At 48.9% G+C, this 22,036-nt stretch overlaps 1 protein-coding gene and 1 non-coding gene across 3 annotated transcripts in view; both read right to left on the bottom strand.

Annotated features, from left to right (window-relative positions):
- Positions 1–22,036, bottom strand: part of FAM193A (family with sequence similarity 193 member A) — a 128,296-nt gene that overhangs the window by 60,263 nt on the left and 45,997 nt on the right. For both annotated transcript variants that reach the window (XM_075544617.1, XM_075544618.1), the window contains exons 2-4: positions 18,539–18,781; positions 2,556–2,713; positions 1,928–2,095 (exon numbers count right to left, since the gene is read on the bottom strand). In XM_075544617.1, the coding sequence (XP_075400732.1) occupies positions 1,928–2,095; positions 2,556–2,713; positions 18,539–18,781 (569 nt within the window). The remainder of the gene's footprint in view (positions 1–1,927; positions 2,096–2,555; positions 2,714–18,538; positions 18,782–22,036) is intronic.
- LOC142443823 (U1 spliceosomal RNA) lies at positions 11,093–11,256 on the bottom strand. The gene has a single exon (XR_012783568.1). It is a non-coding gene; the product is annotated as a U1 spliceosomal RNA (small nuclear RNA).

Here is a 22,036-nt window from a genome sequence, read left to right as displayed (position 1 = left end):
TTCAAGCATTGGTCCCAGCTCCCACCAAGTGGAAAGCTGGCCGAAGCCAGGTGTTTTGTAGAACAGAAACTGTCTGACCACGTGAGATCCCCGCTTTAGCATCCCATCAATGGTACTTCTGCAGTCTTCTTCCTTCATTCTTCAAGTGCTGACGGCCGCCCCTTCAGGGGCTCATCCCAACCTTCCTCGAAACACTCGACCCATGTAAGAAACTGTTGCTCTGTGGGGCAGCAATCCTATAAACCTGTAGCAAAATCTCAGTGATTTGGGAAAGTGTCCACTTGAGCTTGGCTAGTAAACTGATAATAACCTCAAAATTGTTTTGATAAACCTCAAAATTGTTTTTTATGTAACCTTCCCCCAACCCCCCCAAAAAGGCACCCTAATGAGACTAAGACAATTAAGTGTGTGGCTGAGAAAACGTGTCTGCAGCAAGCCATGGATCACAGAGACAAGCTTAACATGTGCTGTTTGGAAGTGACCCATGCGCGTAGGAACTGGGATCCACATAACAATAGAGAGAGGTTGCAATGCTTGTGTGTGTAACTGGAACAGGGCACTCTGATCACTGTACGGTATTAGCTCTGGAACTCTGAGGTCCCACCCTTCAGGATTGCTGTTGGAACCTGACCTTCTAAGGCTCCAGCCATCTCTCTGTGCAGTCACTTCAGTCACTTTCCCCAACAAGTGTATTCCTAGAGATGAGTTTCAATAGCAAGCAAGAGGGGTGGGACGGGGGTGGAAGAGACAGACAGACAGACAGACAGACAGACACACACACACCACACACACACACGCATGCACCCTTTAAGCAGCTGCCACTGGGGGGAGCTGCTGCTGTGTCTGTCCCAGCAGACCAAGGAGAATCCATAGCCCCATGTGCAGGGGGGATAATGCTTCACTGCCCATCATCCTGCACAGCCAGCCACTCTGGGGACAGGGACAGGGGTGAGGGGGGGAGCGAGGATGCTGAGGGGCGGGACAAAGAAGTTGCTCTGCCTGCTGGGCTCCCTTTCTTCTTTCATCAGACACTCCCCTAGTGGCTCCAAGCACCCAATCAATGGATCACACCTGCTCTTTCTAACTCAGTTGTTGCTGGGGGGCGGGGGCTGCCCCCTGCAGTGGTGTGCAACTTGCACCCTTCTGTTTAAGATAACTCTGGGTTTTACTTTCTAAGCTTTAGTTGTGCCTCCTGCTAACTTTCATAATCTACTTAGTCATGGTTTAGGGTGCAGGTTATGTATTTTCTCCCTGCTACTCATTAATAAGCTCAACTTCTAAAAGAAGCCAACGCCATCTGGGACCAGTGATTCAGAGAGCAAACCCTGGCCACACTGGCTAATGTCGTCAACTAATGACTCTATGAACACAACCAGGGCTCGTGGCAATGTCTATTACACGGCAAATGGAGCTGGTAAAACCTCGGGAGACATGGGGTTCACAGTGCGGAACAAAAGTCACCAAGACGAAAAGTGACCAACATGTGGCTCCAAGGTACTGCCCCCAGGGGTAGTTCAGAAAAGGAGGATGAGTAGGAACCCTCGACCGCCCCTGGGAGTAACGTATGCGCCAGAGGACAAAGGCAGTGGCTGGCATCTCTGAGGACCCCTGCCTCTTGCTATGCTGCTTAGCCTGGAAGAGCGGGCCAGGCAAGGGAGCTGACACCTAGGTGCACAGGCCGCTCTCCCGCCTCCTCCCTGGGCATCCAGCCCCCCGACTCTGGGTGTGAGAGCCCTTAGCACAGTCCCTGGGACTCTGCATTCTACAAAAGGGGGCCTCCTGGTTCCCAGTCTGAAGGATGAGGGAGTGGCAGCCTGTGCTTTTTCACCAGAGGGCCCACGCTACCCAGGATGCGCCAGTGAGTGAGCAGAGTGGAGAAGAAAGAGGCAGCTCCCTCGGGTGGGGCAGTGGACACAGGCCCGAGTACCTGTCCACCAGCTCCTTCATGCCCTCTCGGTCAGGGACGAGAGACTGGTCCTGGTCCTCCGCCAGCGGGGTCCCAGCCTGGCGGTACACGCAGCGCACCATGTAGCGTACTTCTGACCAGTAATTCTGCAGTTGCTGGGACTCTCGGTCCGTCTCCGCCGAAATGTCCCTGTGAAGCATGAGGAGGACACAGGCAAAGGGATACCAGCGGTGTTAGCTCCAACCCCCAACAGGCAGCTCACTGGGAGGACTTCCCCAGAGCCCACCCTCCTCCTTTCCAACCCACCGGACTCTCCCCTAAGCCTGGGTGCCGAGGCCTGAGGAGTCCTGCATGAGGGCGTGCTCCTCTCCTCAGCCCACCCCATGGGCCACGACCAGCAGCCGCCCCTCGCTCAGCCTGCACTTGTCCCGCAGGCAGCTTCCTTCCCCAGCCAGGCACAGGGCCATCCGTCTCTGCGTCCCCTACCCCTGGGTCCCGCCCGAGACCATCTGCCAGCTGCTTCTCCCAGCCTTCCCCATTCCCCGGTTACTCCTCACAGTGGCCAAGCCACTGCCCCCTTTCCCACGAGGTGCAGAAACGCTGCTCTTTCTGTGGCTGCAGCTCACCTCTCCTCGGAGAGGCCACCCACCTGCGCTCGCTGCAGGCCTCACACGCGCAGGCAGCATCAGCAGCGGTGGAGGTGCCCAGTCCCCCTGCTGGGGGAAGCGTGGGGGCGCCCATGGCCAGTCTGCTGCCTGTCTCCGGCTGCGGGGTTCCCAGGGCGTTGTGCAGGAGGAAATCTCGGCTCTGCTGGGCAGACAGATCATTGACAGACGAGATCATTACAACTGGCCAAGTGTTCCCGGCAGCACTGTCTGTCAGCTGTCAGGGAAAGGCCTTTCAGAAAGCAGGCGAAATCTCGACACTGGCAACATTGCAGCTGACGCGACAGGGGGCTGTTCTTTCGGGCACACAGGGAGTGATTCTGTTGGGAACGCGTTCTCTATCTTCTGACAGTTTACACACTATTACATGGAGATGATGTGCCATGAACTCTGAGGTGTTGGGGGGCTGGAATTGTGGCCAAGTGCAGGAGTGAACCTCTAGTTTCCCCACAACGCAGAGAAGCCAGAGGCACTTCTGGGTGTGTAGCTGCCCCCAGCCCCTGGTTTATTAGGGCTGCTCTCTAACTCCGTGATGGCATCCACACCAAGATCTGAGCAGCCGATCCCCACACGGCTTCCTTCCTGACTGGAAGCTTACCTCACCAACACCACAATCGACAGGATCCTAGAAGTGTCACCTTGTGAGATGCAGTACATAGGTTCAGTATCTCCATCATCATGATCATGCACGTCTCTCACAGTTCAATCAAAGGCAGCAAAAGCCCAGCACCCACAACAGAGAACTCACCACGCCCATCATCCAAGAGCCACACAGAAGCAGAGAAATGGGACCCAGGAGGAAAACCAGTCAATAAAAAAATAGACCCAAAATTAACAGATGATATAACTAACAAAAAAGAAAAAGAAGAAAACATGAAATGATGAGAAAATGCAAACTATAAAAGCAAGTCCAGAGCTTTTAAAGAAAAATAAAATATCAGAAAAGAACAAGTAATAAACTAGGTAGAATTAAGGGAAGGCAAGGCATAGCAGATTATTAATGAAACCAAAGACATGAAATAAAAAATCCACCACAAAGCACCAAGAAAAACAATACTGGAAAAAGACACCGTCCTGAGAGATGAGGCGTCTTAGCACAGTGAGAGTGGGACATGTTTAACGTGTGTGCAACAGCGCCCCAAAAGAGGGTGGCTTCTGAAACCGCCAAAGAACTTTCCAAACTTGATGAAAACTATAAGCCGACACAAGGAGAGGCTCCATTCGTTGCAACCACAATAATTTTTTTAAAAATCCACTACTGCAGCACATTATAATCAAGCTGCTGAAAACTAGCAATAAACGAGAACCTCGGAAGCAGGCGAGGGCAGAGAGAACGTGCATCTGTGCAGGCCAAGAGCGATGGCTGGTCCAGGCAGGAGGTGTGCCAGAGAAGTGGCCAACTACCTGGGCTCTCCCACCCAACTGAGAGAGGTTTTGAAGACAAAAGTGACCTAAAAGCTTTCAGACAGATAGAACCTCACCTGCGCTACAGGAAGTATGCGAGGATTTGAGCATGGTGCTTTGAAAATATCAATAAAATTGGTAAACCTCCAGCCAAGAATAAAGAGACAAAACTCAAAATGATCAGCATTAGGAATGAAAGTATGTGTATGGGGAGGGGTGGGGGACAGCGCACAGCATTACATCAGGTCTTATGTAAATGACAATGGCAATAAAGGTATATTACAAATACATTCACAACAACTAACAAAGCTCACTCACAAAGAAGCAGGTGACCCCCAACAAAGGAACTGAGGTCACAGCTCAAAACCCTCCCACAATGACTACTGGAGCCCTGCGGTTCACTGGAAAATTCCCCCAGTGTTTCTGGGGTGGGAAGAGTGGTGGGGTGCTGCGGGGCTGCAGTCAGTCTCAGGAGATACAGTGGGTGCCAAGCATTCAATGGAAAGCCAATTTGTTCTTTACACTTTCTTCTAGATCACGACAAAGAATGCGGGAAAGAAAAAAAGGCACCGTGTTACCCCTGTATAGAGATCTGGGAAGAACTGCCCCTGCCAGGAGTGAGCGTAGTTCAAGAGCATGGTAGTCCTCTTCTCTCACTGAGACTCAGCATTTTCTGTAGTCTTTGATCTTGGGGGCACTATAGCATTTATTGAAGGAAAATAAAGCCTGAAATATTTCATAGCGAGTTGCTAAAAGGTACTTTAATATATTTCCATATCCACTGGTTCATTCTTAATGTATGCAAATGCAACATATTTTTAAACTTTTGACTTACAAGAAAGCAAAGCTTTTTACTATGAATTGGGTGATGGTTAAAATCACATCATCAGTTTTATACTTAACCTATCCATTGAAATACTCTCAGTGTACCATAATTTATTCTAGTTCATGTCTTTTCTATGTCAATTTCTTCTCCTGTTACATCACTTTGAATCTTGTCCTGGCCAAATGCTGCCCTTTTGATCTTAAGTAATTGATTATTTTAACAAGGGAGTGTATATTAACCTTGTATCCTGTGGAAAAAATTAATTTTTTCTAGCTCTCTTTAGGTAGATTTCTTAGGATTCTTTACATAGGTGATCATTACCTGCCAACAGTGACTCCCTCCCCTTTCTTAACCTTTGTCTCGTAGTTTTGAAGGATGCCTCATTCCCTTTGCTGGGTCCTCTGTGCAGTGTGAGGGGTCTGAGTAGACATCCTGTGGTTGCTTGTCTCCCTGGTTTGAAGCCCTACTTCAGGGGCTTGTCTACCGTGTAGCTTAAAGTTGATCCTTGGGGGTGGCTGTCCGTTTTAACTGATATTGTGTTTAAGTCAACCTGGTCCTGAATTTAAACAGCAAACCAAACACACGGCCATCAACACGGTGACCCTATAAGACAGGGTTGAGCTGCCCCTGTGTGTTTCTGAGACTGTAACTCTTCACAAGAGTAGAAAGCCCTGTCTTTCCCCTGAGAGCAGCTGGTACTTTCAAACTGCTGACCTTGCTGACCATAGCCCAAGGCGTAACAACTAAGCCACTAGGGCTCTGAACTGAACACCAAGTCGAATAAAATTCACAAGCTGATTCTAAAATTTACATGGCAAGGCAAAGATCCTAGAATAGTTTAAACACTTCTGAAAATAACAAAGTTGGTGAACTTCTATCTTAATCTCATGACTTGCTATACAAGTTTGAGTTATCAAGACAGCCCAAAGGAGAGACATTTATGGGTAGTGAAACAGAATCCTTAAGTAGAATCATGTACAAGATTCGCTGTTTCTTGACAAAGGTACCAAGGTACTTCAATGAAGAAAAAACTAGTCTTTCAAATAACAGTACTGGAACAACTGGAATGCCTATGTTCAACCTTCCTAAGCCTTTCTTGACACACTAAATACACATTAAACCTCACTTTATAACAGACACACCTCTCAACTGAAAATACATCACTCACACACACACACAAAAGTTCAAATTGTCACACACTTAGAAAACAGAACAACAAACACTTATAATTATAATCTCACATACAATGAGTTTTTACATAGAACATAAAATGTATAGCTCTTTTAAAAGTGAATAAATTAATTTTTATAAAAATTTAAAACTTTTGCTCCTCCAAAGAAACTGTTATATAATGAAAATACTAGCTACACGCGAGAAGTTATCTGCAAAATACAGCCAACAAAGGGTTTCTCTCTAGACTACGTGAAGATTTTTAACAATCTAATCCAGTGGTTCTCAATCTTCCTAGTGCCATGACCCTTTAATACAGTTCCTCATGTTGTGGTGACCACCCCCAACCATAAAATTATTTTCATTGCTACTTAATAACTGTCAATTTTCTACTGTTATAAATCGGGTGACCCCTGTGAAAGGGTCGTTGGACCCCCAAAGGGGTTGCAACCCACAGGTTGGGAACCGCTGATCTGATCGATAATAAGATGCACAACCCAATTAAACACAAGACCAAGACTGGGGCCCTATAGCTCAGGCATAACCATCGACAGTACAGCGGCTGGTCTTTCCCTGCTGGGGAAAAAGAAGGGCAAGCACCTTAGAAGCTGCATGGGACACATTATTCCACTGAACTGAATGGATCATGTTAATACCAGTCTCCAGAACCCAGAGACCAAAAGAACTCGGTGGTGTCCTAAAACCATCACCAACAGCTCTACCAAGGGTCCCACTGGAAGGGATCACAGGACAAGATCCTGAGAATCCTGGGAGAAGAAAGTGCAAGGAAGCTCAAACTCAAAAACTCTATCAAGCTGACTGGTGTACCCCTAGAAGTGTGGTCCTTAGTCACCAGCGGGTCTCAAACTGAGCTCACCTCCATGGCTCAATTATCAGCCAAACAAAAGACCCATCTCTGTGAGATGCATCCACCCAAGCATTTCCCCAAGGACAAAGGGCGGACAGAGGGTTAGGAGAGGCGGAAGGATGCAAACCGGAAACACAAGGATAAAGAGGGATAAATGCTATGGGATTGTGGGGATTGTGAAGAATGAGATGAGAATAAATATGTTTAAACCGCTGATCTGCTCTGTAAACCATCTTCCAGTTCACAATAAAAAGTGTGTGCGTATAAAAATAAATATATCGTTTTCTGCTCCATAAAGAGGATGTCTTTCCCTCATTGCTTAAATTTTAAAAAGTGCTTTCCACATTTTACATTTTCAGTATGTGAATTTTGCATTATCTTTCGTTAAACTTAACCCTAAGCTATTTATTCTTTCTGTTGCTATTAAAAGTGAAATTCTTTTTTTTTCATTTTATTTATTTTTATTAAAAGAGAATTTTATTGGGGACTCTTGCAATTCTTATAACAACCCAGACATCAGTTGTGTCAAGCACATTTGTACATAGGTTGCCCTCATCCTTTCCTAGACATTTACTTTCTAATAGAGCTCTTGGTACCAGCTTCTCTTTTCTCTCTCCCTCCCCTGTAAGTGAAATCCTTAAAATTTTCATTGTCAGATTGTTGTCAGTGAACAGAAACACAGTTGATTTTTAGATACTGATCTTATATCCTCCACACTTCTTGAGTATGTTTATTCTAATAGCATTTTGTTATGTGTGTGTGTGCACTCCTTAGAATGCTTTTATATAGAACACATCATTGCATCTGCAAAACAGTTTCACTTCTTTTCTTGTAAATCTGGAAGTCTTTTGTTTTCTTATTGTGCCTCCAGCGGGATGTCCAACAGCTGAGATGTCCAACATCCTTGACTCGCTCCTGATCTCCAGAGGGAGAGCTTTCCAGTTTAAGTATGTTGCGGGTTGAAGAAGCTGTTTGATTCCTCGTGTGTCGAGTTGTTTTTAATCATGTGTTGGATTTTGCCAACTGCCTTCTTTTCTATATACCGAGACCATCCTGCAGCTTTGTCCATTCTTCTACTCATCAGTGGTTTAGTCCCCTGACTGGTTTTCACGTGAAGGCAACGCTACACTCCTGGGACAATAAATCCCTTTCACATGTTGCTGGCTTCGACGTGCTAGTTTGCTAAAGGTATTTGTGTTCACATTCAGAAAGATATTGATTGGCTTGTTGTTTTCTTTTCTTGTGCCTACCAGGGTGCCTTGTGGCAGCAGGTTAAGTTTAGCCTCACAGAACGAGTTGGAAAGTATTCTGAAGTTTAGAAGAGATTTCGCAGAATCAACATTAATACACTAAAAATCTAGAAGAATTCTATAGTGAACCTTCTGGGCCTGGACTGTTCTTGTTCTTCCTGGGATGCTTTCAGATCAAGCATTCAATCTTTTGTTACTGGTCTTTTGAGATCTGCTGTTCTTTCTTGAGTCTGTTTGGTTGCTTCTTGTTCTGTCTAGTTATCTAATTTGCTGTCACATAATTATGTAAGATTGGTAATAATGCCCTCCTCTACTGATCCTGATTTTGGTTATGTGAGTTCTCTCTATTTTCATCAAAAGGTATGTCAACTTGGTTGATATTCTCAAAGAACGAAATGTTGGTACTATTGATATTCTCCACCGCACTCTCTAGTTCATTTTTTAAAATTCTAAGTGTACACAAAGGACACGCAACATTACACACCATACAGATATGCTACAGAAGACCTGTCAATGATGCCGAATACTTGTAGCACTTTCAGCTTTATCCTCCTTTTCCCCAATAGAAATGGCTCTGCTGAGGAGGCAGCTCTCTCCACCTAGGACTCTGACATCATGGAAGTAAGGAGAAATGGCTATGGAAGGACACGATAGCTCTCCAATTTCCAATCTATGTGATTTGGGAGAAGTTCCTCATATTTCGGTCTCTTCACCTGTGAGGATGATAATCCCTTCCTTTACCTAGGTTATGCTATTATTAGAATAGATTTGGATGGTTAAAATATTTAGGGCAAAGGAAGGGAACATTTTTTCGAGGATACTTGATACGTAAAGGAATACTGACTATGAAGTATTCTCCTAAGACAAGGGAAACGTAAATATGCCTATCTATAAGAGTTGTCCAAATCCTGAGGAATGGCATCTCAAAAGCATCATGGCAAAGAGCATTTCAAAATCCATCTTGAATTACAATCTTGTCTGTGACTAGAATCCTATCTGTAAGTTTACAAGGAAGACCAACCAGTTGAGACAACTATTATTCAAATTCATGTAACCAACCACTAAAGCCAGCGATTTGAAAAAAATCGAAGAGTGGCCCAACTTCTTCGGTCTGAAATTGAGCAAACATGCAATCAAGATCCATTGATAACTGCTGGTGATTGGAATGAGTAAGGTGGAAACTAAGAGGAAGTTTTAATAATTGGAAAATATGGCCGTGGTGGTAGAAATGAAGTTGGATCCCCAATCAATGCTCATGCAAACAGCAGTCAAGAAATCAAACCTCACGCTGTATCCAGCAAGTCTGCCCCACAAGACCTCTTGAAAGTGTTCAAGAGCAGGGGGGTCACTTTCAGGACTAAGGTGCACCTGACCCCAAACATAGTAGTTTCAGTCGTCTCGTATGAATGTTTGAGAGTTAGACAATAAACACGGAAGACCAGAAAAGAATTCTGGTGCTGAAGAAGAGTACTGCAAGTGCCACGGACTGCCAGAACTTGGAAGAAGTGCAGCCAGAATGCTTCTTAGGAGCGGGGGTAGCAAGACGAGTCTCATACTCTGGACATGTTCTCAGGAGAGACTGAACAATCAAAATATATCCCCAAAAAGCCACTGCCGCTTTCCTTGGTTCCCAAGGATGCACATCTTTATGGAAGCAGAAAGCCTTAACTTTTTCCTGAGGAGCAGCTGCTGGGTTTAAGGCACCAAACTCGAGACTAACGGTTCAATTCCCAACAGTGCTACCAGGCCTCCTTGGACGAGACCAGTCCCTGGGAAAAAGTTCAGCATTCTTGGTAAAGGAGAGTCAATGAGAAAGCCTGAGCACCTCCGTGAGATGAGGTGACACAGTGGCTGCCACAATGCAAGCAGCACAACTGTGGGTGCGGTGCAGGGCCAGCAGGCATTCTGCTCCATTGCACATGGGGTCGTTATGAACTGCAGCCACAAGCAGCACTAACAAAAGGAAAGACTGACTTCCAAATTTCAAGGTTAAATATTTCAGGGTATGCTGGTGATTTTTACTTGTCCGTGTGGCTTGGCGACAGCCCTCGGTTATGCAAATAACACTAATCTTGATGTGGCTGAGAAGGCAGGTTGCAATTGTGACGGAGTCATGTAACCCGTCGCCTGTAAGTAAAGGAAATCTTCAGGGTGGGCCCAGTTCACAACATTAAAATATCTACATAGGAAGGGGCACTGGATAAGCACTCACTGCTAATCCAAAGGTCAGAGATTTGAACCCACCAGTAAGTCCAGGGGAGAAAGGGCTGCCGCTGCCGCCATACAGATTCACACCTTAGTCCACAGAGACAACGCCCCACCCATGTCCTGCTTTGGTGAGCAGACTGCGGTCAAAAAGCTTGGCCATGGACAGCTAAGGTGCGACTATTGGTCTCTCCCTGTGCAGGACCAAGATGAATGAAGAAAACACCGCTGCAAGGACTCACATGCTACTGCCCTGAGGAGAGAAGCTGCCTCCCTCACGTACAGAAGCAACTGTTGGATCCCAGCACCGTGGGAGAAGACCAATCACTGCCAGGCAGACACAAACAGGAAAGAGGAGAGCACAACAGCACAGCACACAGCCCTCCCTGTGGCATGTCACCTGCTCAGAGACACTATGGGTCTGCCAGGAATTGAGTGAGACACACTTTTTAAAGTTCCCAGTGTATATAAAAGCCATCCCTACAATCCTTCAATGCATCGCCTCCTCTTATGCCATCCAGTCCTCTCCACAGGACAGGAATGCCCCCAGGGCTTCTAAGACTCTGTAACCCATCTATAACCCAGTGGTTCTAACCTCCCTACTGTCTCCACCCTTTGATACAGTTCTCCTCGTGTAGTGGTGACCCTCAACTAGAACATTATTATTGTTGCTAGTTCATAACTAATTTAGCTACTGTTATAAGTTGTCATGTAAATATCTGATGCAGGATGTATTTTCATTGTTATAAATTGAACATAATAAACATAATTGAAGCATACATATTGTTTACTTTTTTATCGGGGAGAGCGCAAACAGAGTCCCCTACTATCACAAATTATGCAGCTGAGTTTCCCACACTTGGGGAAGTTGCAGCGGTCAGCACATCCGGAGTGCAACGGGTGAGCCTCGTCCTGGGAAAACCACCTTCCTGATCATGGTATCTCCCCTGCCAGGTAAGTATAGATATTTTTTAATCACAAAACAATATGTAGTTATATATTATGAAATATCTACCTGTTTCCCCATGGTCTTAGGCTACCCCTGTGAAAGGGTCGCTGAGAACCCCTAGTGTAGGAAGTCTCTCCTGTGGAAGAGCTGGTGGCTTTGAACCACTGACTTTGTGGTTAGCAGCCCAACTTGCTTCTTTCTCTGTCTTTCTCACACACATACACAAAGGGGATAACACATACACACAGGAGACACCTCCCCACCCCCCACAAGGCACAGTCTTTAGCTATTTTGTTACTACAACATACATACACTTAAACTCATTCACTGAAACAGTTGCTAAATTCCAGGTGCCTGGTTCCCTGATTGGGGAGGGGAGGGGATGCTGGGCCTCTGTGCTCTGCTCAGGCTCAATATGGCGGCGGAGAAACAAGCGCACACCTCTGGGCTTTCCCAGGTGTGCTTTCCCAGCAGCTGCAGCCAAGCACACTGTGTCCCTCTGGTATGCATCAGGACTTTAGGGGATGGGGACAGCTCCCGTACTGTTTTTAATGATCAGGACAGATACAAAACTTCTAAAATCTACCCTCAACCAAGCAGCTCCATGAAAGTGTGGCACTTTCAAACCTCCTCGGCTGCCTACCCAGCAGAGCTGTGCCCTTCACCCCAAAGCTACAGCCACCTGGTCAACACTCTAGGCCAGCACTGCAGAGAGGCCCCTGGGCGGGCAGCTCTGAGAAGGGAGGGACCAAGGTGGCCCTGGAGGCTATCCTCCCATGGGCCTGCCCAGTCACCTTGCCCCAACACCAGCCAAGGAAAAAGTGTGGAGCTGCAGCCCCGCCCAGAAGCAGTTGCCCAGTGGTCAGGTCCTCACCTACTAAATCTGCTCTCTACCTCTGAGAACATGCCCAACCAGAGTGTTCTGACAGCATTCCCTCAACCAGAGCCTTCCCCACCTTCCTCATAGCCCCTCAGCCTGGCCTGCTTCCCGCTTGCCCCGCGTCGGTTCCAAAAAGGGTGGAAGGGACAGAGGAAGAGTGAAGGAGAACACAGCGAGAGAGACAGACAGGGAGAGCAAGGGGAAACACAGAGGGAGACACAGACAGGGGAGCCAAGGAGAGGGGAGACAGAGAGCAGGAGAACATGGAGTGGGGAAGACAGGAGAGACGGAGAGAGGGAGAGACAGAGGGGAGATGGAGAGGAAAGAGCGGCGGAGACAGAGAGCAAGGAGAGATAGAAAGGAGAGTCGAGAGAAGGAAACAGAAAGCGAGGGAGACGCAGACAGCAGAGAAAGCACGGGCCAGACTGGAGATCCCCTCATAGAGGGGTTTAGGAGAGGAGATGGGTCAGTCAGGGTGCGAGGTAGTACCGACGAAGAGCACAGCTTTCCCCCAGATCCTGGATGCTTCCTCCCCCCAACTACCATGATCCGAATTCTACCTTGCAGGACTGGATAGGGCAGAGGTTGTACACTGGTGCATATGGGGGCTGGAGGCACAGGGAATCCAGGGTGGATGATACCTTCAGGACCAAGGGTGTGAGGGGTGATGCTGGGAGAGTGTAGGGTGAGTGGGTTGGAAAGGAGGAACTGATTACAGGGATCCACATGTGACCTCCTCCCTGGGAGAGGGACGGCAGAGAAGGGCGGGAAGGGAGACTCCGGATAGAGCAAGATATGACAAAATAACGAGGTATAAATTACCAAGGGCACATGAGGGAGGGGGGAAAGGGGAGGGAGGGGAAAAAAAAAGAGGACCTGATGCAAGGGGCTTAAGTGGAGAGCAAATGCCTTGAGAATGATTGGGGCAGGGAATGTATGGATGTGCTTTATACAATTGATGTATGTATATGTATGGATTGTGATAAGAGTTGTATGAGTCCCTAATAATATGTAAAAAAAGAAAAGGGGGAAAAAAAAGAAAGAAAGAAAAGAAAATGATTAGGGCAAAGAATGTACAGATGTGCTTTATACAATTGATGTATGTATATGTGTGGACTGTGATAAGAGTTGTATGAGCCCCTAATAAAACATTTAAAAAAAAAAAAGAAAGAAAGAAAGCACGGGCCAGAGAGGAGAGAAAGGGGGCAGAGAAAGAGAAGAGACAAGAGAGGAAGACAGAGATGGACAGTGGGAGACAGAGATGGGGGAGGGACCGGAAGACAGAGAGGGGGAAGGGACCAGCCTTTCCTCCCTTAGTGGGCCTCATTCACGCCAGCCATCATGTGTCCACCACACTCGTTCCCACCCTCTAACAACTCAACCTGCCCAAGGCCGGCCAGGTGCTGGTGGGGTTTAAAGGGAGACACTCAAGAAATGGGTGTTACTTTGTCCCTGTGAGCCACTGCCCAGCCTGACAAGCAGCACCAGCAGACAGGAATGCTGATGCCCCCACAGCACTTTTACAAGCGCAGGACTGCTCCCAGCTGGCAGCCCTGCAGTGGGTGCAGGCAGTGCAGTGAGGCGAGGCCACGCCTTGTCCCCAGGAACATGAAGACACACAGCTTGCCCACCAACAGGAGCAAGAGTATCATGGTCCTGAAGTCCAAGAACACAGGACACGATGTAATCTATTCTTCTGGCATGTGCACAGGTGCTAAGGTGCGTTCTGAGGAGGACAATCCACAACACACAGACCACTGCCTAGCAACACCAGACTGCCGGTCTCTTGGGGGCAGATGCATGTGTGGGGATGGGGGTCCCAACGGTGAGCTTTCGAGACCATGGCCCTCGGATCCTGAGGCTCTCCTGTCCCCAGGGGAGGCCTGCTGGATGGAGTCACACCCTAAGCCCACAACACATTGATTACACACAGAGTCATGCACCTATCAAGCTTATGTGAGAAAAACCTAATTGGGGGGGGGGGAAACTTGACACCTCCCCACCCTCAACCCCCTCTCCTTTTGGGGGCTGTCCTCATCCTCCCCACAGTAGGCCCCTGACAGGCCCTCCTCAGCACCCTCTTCCCTCGGCTACCACTCATTCACACAGGCCAGACCGGCTTCTGTTCCTACCCCTCCACCAAGTGACGTCTAGCCAAGGTCAAAAACAGTCTGTTTGTTGCCACTGTTCAATGCTGCCAATATTCCCTTGGCTTCCTCTTGCTGGCTGTCTACCGGGAGGATGGCTGGAGTCTCACACTCCTCCGGGCCCGGTTGGCTTGGCCGGGGCAGACGGCCCTGACCTTTCCTTCAACCGGCCTGTCTTCGGGGCTGTCTCTGGAGACTCAGCAGTACATCCTCTAGAACAGTGGACTACTTACACACTGCTCACTATAAAAGCAGTGTGTGCACCAAACCCAGTGTTCCTGAGCTCAGATCCAAACTCACTGTGACCTTCCGTCTGTGTCACTTTGTGGGACTTGGGGTGGGGATACTAAGAGGACTGGCACTCCTGCTGGCTTGCTATGCCATAAGGGACAGCTTAACAGCTCTGAGCAGGACCCCCACAGCTGCCAGCATCCAAGAAACAATCAAACTCTCCTAGTACCTTGCACGTAGGCCACAGTCACAGTCCAGACCTGACACCGACCGACCACCTTCTCTCGCTGGCTGGACAGCACGCTTGGTTCTCTGATGCCGATCCTCAGGTACCTGCATCCTTTGCAGGAAGGAGTACCACGGTCTCGCTCTAACTGCAGCCCCACATGTTTACACTCCTCACGGGCTGCCTGAAGCAGCCAGCGGGACCACAGGCACCCGAGGGAAGCTTGCTGTCAACGGGGAGTGCAACTTGTGAAAATATCTCAGGATGTTCTTGAGGAAAGCCAGGCCACAGGACCGTGACTCTCAGAATACTGAAAATAAGACGGAAAAATGCAAAAGACACCGTTTTAAAAATAGTTTCCAAAATAGTAGATATCTAGGAGTAAATCTTTAAATTAAAAAGTGCTTAACAAAGGAAAATCTATAACCCTGAGAGGTAGAGATACATTTCACACTCCTGGATGAGAAAGAAGTTCCTTTTCCTCCAATCGATGCCCATAAGCAGTCAGTGCAAGCTGACCACAGCTCAGCAGGCCGTTAGGAGGAAACTGATGAGACGATGACAGATGGCTGCAGAGGGACAGAGAACATGCACCAGAGGCAGCCCAGGTCCACAGAGAAGTCCTTACCTTCTCTCCATGCAAGACTCACTCTAAAACTACAGCAACACAGACATCACGCTTCTGTCACAGGGAACAAAATGTAGAGTCCAGAAATTGACCCAGGTGTATGTGGGCACTTGCAGTCTCACGAAGGTGGTGCTGGGGAGTGGGAGCGGAGGGGACACTTGTCTCCATATATGCTGCCGCGATAAGTAGGTTTTGTGTCAAGTTGGCCAGGTTTCTCCCACTATGTGATCTACCAGAATGTCATCAGTTCTACAATGGGACCTCTGTGAGCAGACCAGTAGGTGTGGGAAGAGCAGAGAGCTTATTCCTGAAAGGTTTAACCTAGGAGGTCAGCTATCAAATAAGGATTTAATACCCAACACATATAAAGACCCTAACAGGAGCCCTGGTGGCTGCTAACTGCAAGTCAGCAGTCCAAATCCATCCACCCTCCACGAAGAAAGAGGAGGCTGTCTGCTCCCACATGACCCACAGTCTCAGAAAGCCTACACAGGGTTGCCCTGAGTCGGAACCAACTCAGTGGCAGGGTGGAGGTTTGATTTATTTGCATAACCTAACAACAGAAAGGCAAACAGCCCAATCAAGAAATGGGCCAAGGACTTGAATAGACATTTCACTAAAGAATAATCATTCAAATGGCCAGCAAGCACACCCAAAAATGCTCAACATTTTAAGTCACTAGGGAAATGCAAATCAAAGCCCCAAGAGGATAGAAAAGTCACCCCCACTAGGATGGCTATGATGTTTTAGCAAAAGGAAAACAGCAGGTGCTGGTCAGGAGAGCCTGCAGCCCTCCTGACTTCTGGGCGGGGCTGGAAAAGGTGCAGCCACTGTGGTGGTGCCTCCCAGACAAACTCAGGCCTCTAACTACCAGACAGCAGGCCAACACAGCTCCTGTGCGTGGATGCAAAACGCTCTTCAGAAACACAAGCAAACCGCACTCAGCAGCACAGACAAAAATACCTGTAGGAGAATGTCAGTAACAACTCTATTCAAAACAACCAAATGTGGACGCAACCCACACGCTCCACAGGTGGAGAGTAGTAAACAGCAGAGGTGCGTCTGCAAGTCAGTGAGCAGTAAAAGGACTCAACTACTGAGGTGAGGCGGGCATCCATGGAGCAGCCGGACAGGATGTGACACCAGCTCCGGGGCCAAGGGGAGAGAATCCATGGACTGCCCAAGGGAGCCACGGAGCTCCTGGCCCACCGCAGAATCCAGGTCAGTGCGTTACACACAAGCAACATGGACGGGTGTCTTCCTGATGGTAGACATCTGTTGTAATGCACTGGCCTGGACCTCTCCTTCACCCACCACCTTACCCAGGGTGGGTCTTACTGAATGTAAGCTCTATCAGGGTGACACAGGGAATGAGGAGTCGGAACCTACCGGATGGCACCTAACAACCAGAAATTACATCTCAGTTAAAACAGCAAAGACCAGCATGCCAGTCAGGTGACCCAGGTGGAAAAGAGAAGCCAACTTGAGAAAAGTAGGTGAGGGTCTGTGTCCACCAGCTAGGCCCAGCGCTGTCCCTCTGTGGTCCCTGAAGTCACTTTCTGGAGAGGAGAGAGTGCCTGAGCAGCAGGGATAACCCAGATGACACAGTGAGCTGGACCAAGGCTAGTGCTTCCCAGGGGATAGGGGGGGCAGAAAGAAAAGGCAATCCAATCTGGAAAAGCAGACACTGCTGGCACAGCCATCAGGCTGGTACAGGGATATTCACAGAGTGAATTTCAACAACCCCGAATAAAGTCCCCTATGAAAACAACAGATACTTTAACTAAACACAAAAAGCGCAGATTAAAATAATAAAAATATACTCAGGTAAAAAAAATTAAGATCTACTGTAAGTCCAAGGGTGGGGTGGGGTTGTCCCAGTGAGGCAATGCTTAAGCACTGAGCCACTAACAGAAAGCACAGAAGAGATCTGGACAGTCTGCTCTCTGTCCACCTACAAGGCCACTGGACCAGCAAGACACAGACAGCACCTTGCTGTGGTTTTCGAGAGGGGCGAGCAGCAGGGTGTGTTCATTCTGTGGCACCAGTCCTGGCCTTGGTAACAGGCAGGAACCACTGCCCTCCTGCAGTCAACTCGGCAGGGGAGCAAAAGGACAGGTAAACAGAGTGCTCCTGTAGGGTTGCTTCAGAGGAGAGCCTGGGAAGATGATGGGGGTGGGGGCGGGGGCAGGGAGAGGGTTGAGTGAGAAATCCAGCTGTTTTAAGAGCAACGAAACCTTGAGGTTTAGCTAGTGAAGCATTTACCTGAAAGGGAACAGAGACTGGCAGCTGGAACTGGAAAAACGTATCAGTGCCCAGTCATCTGGCAACAAGGGCACAGGTGACTGTACTAAGATGGAGCCCCCATATGCAGTGTTAAGCATGGTCAGAGACTGACGGGACCACAGTCCAGGCCCGGAGACAAGCAGATGGCATGTGCTGGTGCCATTAACTGCATCTAGCATAAAGCCCATACCCGCAAGCAGGTCAGCAAGTCCATTCTGACTCTCACTCGAGTCTGCAAATCCTTATGGGAGCAGTCAGCCTCATTTTTCTCTTTTAGATCAGCTGGTGGATTTGAACCCCTGACCTTGGGAGCAGTCCAGTGGCCCCACACCATCAGGCTCTTTGGCAAAGTATTAGGAGAGAGAGAGACTAAATCGCTCTCAGAAGAGCTCTGTACCAGGATCCCCAAGAGATGTGCAACCAGCTCTTTGTCGAAGCGCGTTAGCAGATCTGAGAGACGTCTGGGCACCAGGGCCCACTTAGCCTGGGCCTGGCCTGGACCACCCAGTCACAATGAGGGTGTGATGTCCTCACCCAGGACCATGACCTGGAGGTAGCATGAACTCGAAGAGAAAGGGAAAGCAAAACTCTAGCTTCATTGGGAAGGCGGCCCTGGGCGGAGCTGCTACCAAGTGTGAGGAACAGCCTCACTCTGCAGGAAACCGACCCACCCAGGGGAGAAAGCAAGTGGGCAACCCTGTGGACCCCACGACCTGCTGACACTGCTGTCCAGCTGGGGTGGGCAGGTTTCCTAGCAGCTCCTTAATTAAGCAGGGAAGAAGGGAAAGAACTTCCGGAAGAAGGTGGTCCCCAGAGCGAGTGCAGAAAGCAAAACCAGAGGACCCTCCACCTCCCCACCCGCCGCCCTCCTGGAGAGGCCGCTGGGAGCTGACTTACAGCACTCTGCTCCTGCCGCTCCTCCTTCTCCACAGTCCGCCGGCAGTCCGGGCACACCCACAGTGGCAGGTGCAGCACCTTGTTGCCCTTGGAGGCCGCGGCTGAGAGGGCCAGCTTGCTGGAAGCCTTGAGGCCGCCACTCTCTGAGAAGGCTGGGTCCTTGCGCTCACTTCTGCACAGGAGACAGTAGTCCCCCGCGGGGTAGGGTGGCGTTCTGTGGTTCATGCCAAAGCTAAAAGGCGCCTGAAACAGGAAACAGAAACAAAGTTCTCATTTCAAAACTCAATGCAGGGCTCAATTCAAAGGACTTATGGATTGTTCTAAAAGCTGCAAGTTCCCCCAACAAAATGATTAAAAACCACGCAATCCACAGTAAAAATACCACCTGGGGTTCTAAACTTAAAATACACAGGTATGTTTATCTAGAAACATCAAACAGGGACCTTCTTAGTGAGCCCAGCTGCACCCTGAGCTGTGGAGGGGATTTTGGGGGGCACAGTGGTGTATATAAATGGACGGCAGCAAGTGTACTCTGTCCAGCACAGTCACTATGGACCAGGACCAACCTGATGGCAATGGGTGGTTTAAAAGTCTAAAAACTCCTATACTTCAAATAAAATGGTAATGCAGTTAAAAAAGGGGGGGGGCTAGGACATTTCTCTGATGAATCCCTTCACTTCCTTACTCAACACCAGGGAGTCCAATCCCACTGGAGGTGACCTTCGATAGGAATTTGGAGATGGGAGCAGACAGCCTCCACTTGCTCCTGCAGTATAACTGGTGGCAGCCTTGTGGTTAGCAGCCACAGGTTCCTTAACCCCTTCGCCCAGACTTCTGTATGCCTTCCCACCATGTGCTGGGCACAAAAGCACTAATACTTTTCATTGCCGACCCAGCTGGAGAGCTGCTTCCTAGAAGGATGGGTCTAGAGGGCTACAGCATGAGGCCTAAGCTCTGAGATGGGTTGCTGGGTCCCCAGTGAACATCTGGTCTGTCCATGGGCATCCACGCACATAGCCTCCTCCCAGCTCTGCAGTGGACACCAGAAATCACCACCAGTCGGATCACAGCGGCTACTCAGCCCAGCGGAAAGCAGCACCGGTAGGGCCTGAGCCGGAAGAAGAATTGAGACTGATGTCCTAAGTCAGACTGGCAGCTATTGGAGCGCGGGAAAGCTGGGTCCCAGGCTTCTGCTGGTGCCCGCCTGGAGGAAGTCATGTATCATCAGTCCTGCCCCTGTGGAGCTGATGTCTTTGGCCAAGACAAAGAAAAGAGGACAAACCCCACAGAACACAGAGTGGTAGCCACTAAGGACAACCCTGACGCAGGAGGAAGAGATGGGAATGTGGGCACTGGGAGAGCCAGAGGAGCAGGTGGGTTGACAGGCCAAGGCAAGAGAGGCTCAGGAGCTGAGGAGGGCCCCACGGTGACTCTGAGGCTGTGTGTACAGAAAGGAAGTGGAGGGAGAGGGGGAGGGGGGAGGACCATCTCAGTCAAGAGCAGCAATCTAATGCTGAGCATTCTCAGACAAGTGCTGACCACACTGCCAACAATGGGGTTCAGAGCAGAGCACCTGCCAACGCCCACAGGCTGAGACCTGCATGCCCGGCAACCCTTGGCGCAGAGACCAGGCGCTGCAGCCAACAACCCTGTGACGGGACCAGACCAGACACTGGTATGCAGGCACAGCCCTGCTGTCATCCAGATACTGCAGTTCCATAGCGGCCAGTCAAGGGAGTAGTCAGCCTCAGGGCAGTCCATATACAAAACCTGAGGAGTGGGCCTAGTCCTGGGCACAAGACAGCACCAAAGAGACTCAGGGTGGAGGGGAGACAAAAAAAAGATGGCACCCCAAAAAAAGACGAGATCTTGTCGAAGAGGTCAGGCAGGGTGGGCCTGGAGCCTAGAGTTTACACTGGGGTCTACTGTCTATCTAATGTTCTCAGTGGGGCGGGATTGAACCACCAACCTTTCCATGAGCAGGAAACACTAGTCCCTGTACTCAAACACCCTGCCATGAGATGGATTTTGACTCATAGTAACTCTGTAACCAAGGCAGAACTGCTCCTGTGATTTTTCTGAAACTGTAACTCTTTACCGGAGTAGAAAGCCTCATGTTTCTCCTGCAGAGCAGGCTGGGGGTTTCAAACTGCTGACCTTGAGGTTAGCAGCTTAACTTGTAACTCCACTAGGCCCCCAGGGCTCCTGATGGCTGGCTGAAACTCACACTCACCAGAGATTGATTCTCTATAACAGGACTAGTTTTCTACCATCTCAGGTTGGATGTGAGATGCCTTTCTCACTGCACAGCCTCGCTGAATGCAGCTGCAGGTTCTAACAGCTGGCATCTGCACACACAGGGGATGCAGAGCCGCCTCGTGGCTGGCGTTCCCTGCACTCAGCTCCCTCCACCCCACTTCCACTCAGGGCCAACAAACTTTCACTCACAGGCCATCTCTGGCTACCACTCCCTGCCTCTCTCCCAGGCTCCGGGAAAGCTGCCTGAGAAGCAATTAAAGTCGGCCTGCGGCAACCACTAGTTCTCAATAAAAATATTGGGAGTGAGGGGGGTGTGCATTTAAATGGCCAAAGCAATCCCTCAATGGGTAAGAGGAGCAGTGTGCAGTGCAATTTGCACAGCATTTGCATAGTATTCGGTATTGAGTAATACAGAGATGGTTTTATATATACAGCAGACTGTGTATAGGTTGCACACAAATACTGCGCCATCTTATACAAGGGACTTAAAATCCAAGTTTTGGTACAGGGGGGTTTGGGGAGTGGCTGGGAGTAACCCCGTCTCCACATTAATGTTCTATCTTTCTAAACAGAAATTTCTCTGTAACAGGAGTCAGAATCTTATTAAGCACAGGTACTTCCTTTTTCAAGTTACAAACTATGCAAATTACAGTCTTGAACACTACAATATGCTGGCACTCCAGGTTACAAGAATTGGTAACAGAATTCTCTCCCGCTCCCAACGTGTAAGTGACCTGCTCAATAGTTTGTCTGTGAGTTATCCAGTCTGGCAGGGTTTTATTCCCCTCAAGTAATTTACAGTTTCAAGGTTACACCCAGGAAATCAAGTAACGATTAAAATCTGATTTTGTTATTATTGTTTGCAGCATCCTTTTTATAGCTACTATGAATATGTTTTCTTTAGGATTTACTTTTCATTCTCACTGACATGTTAAGTCTCCTGCATGGCCCCACCTTTGAACAAAGCAGAGGGTCCATGGTGGTAATCAGGAATAGCTTTGGGGTCTGAGTGGCACTGAGAGCACTCCACTGCTACCCGTAGGGTTGGTGGTTCAAACCCAGCCAGTGGCCCCATGGAAGAAAAGCCTGGCGAGCTGCAGTCATGAAAATGAAGGCCAAGAGCACCTGGTGTGCTTGCTTCACTCTGTGGCACACAGAGCCTCCATGAACCAGAACTGGCTCATGTACACCTTGTATTTGTGTACATGTGCTAATATCACCATAAATAAATGTAAACAA

Source organism: Tenrec ecaudatus, chromosome 3, assembly GCF_050624435.1.
Source record: "Tenrec ecaudatus isolate mTenEca1 chromosome 3, mTenEca1.hap1, whole genome shotgun sequence".
Taxonomy (NCBI): domain Eukaryota; kingdom Metazoa; phylum Chordata; class Mammalia; order Afrosoricida; family Tenrecidae; genus Tenrec; species Tenrec ecaudatus.
The sequence above is the reverse complement of the archived record's forward strand: the minus strand, read 5'-3'. Positions and strand labels throughout refer to the sequence as shown.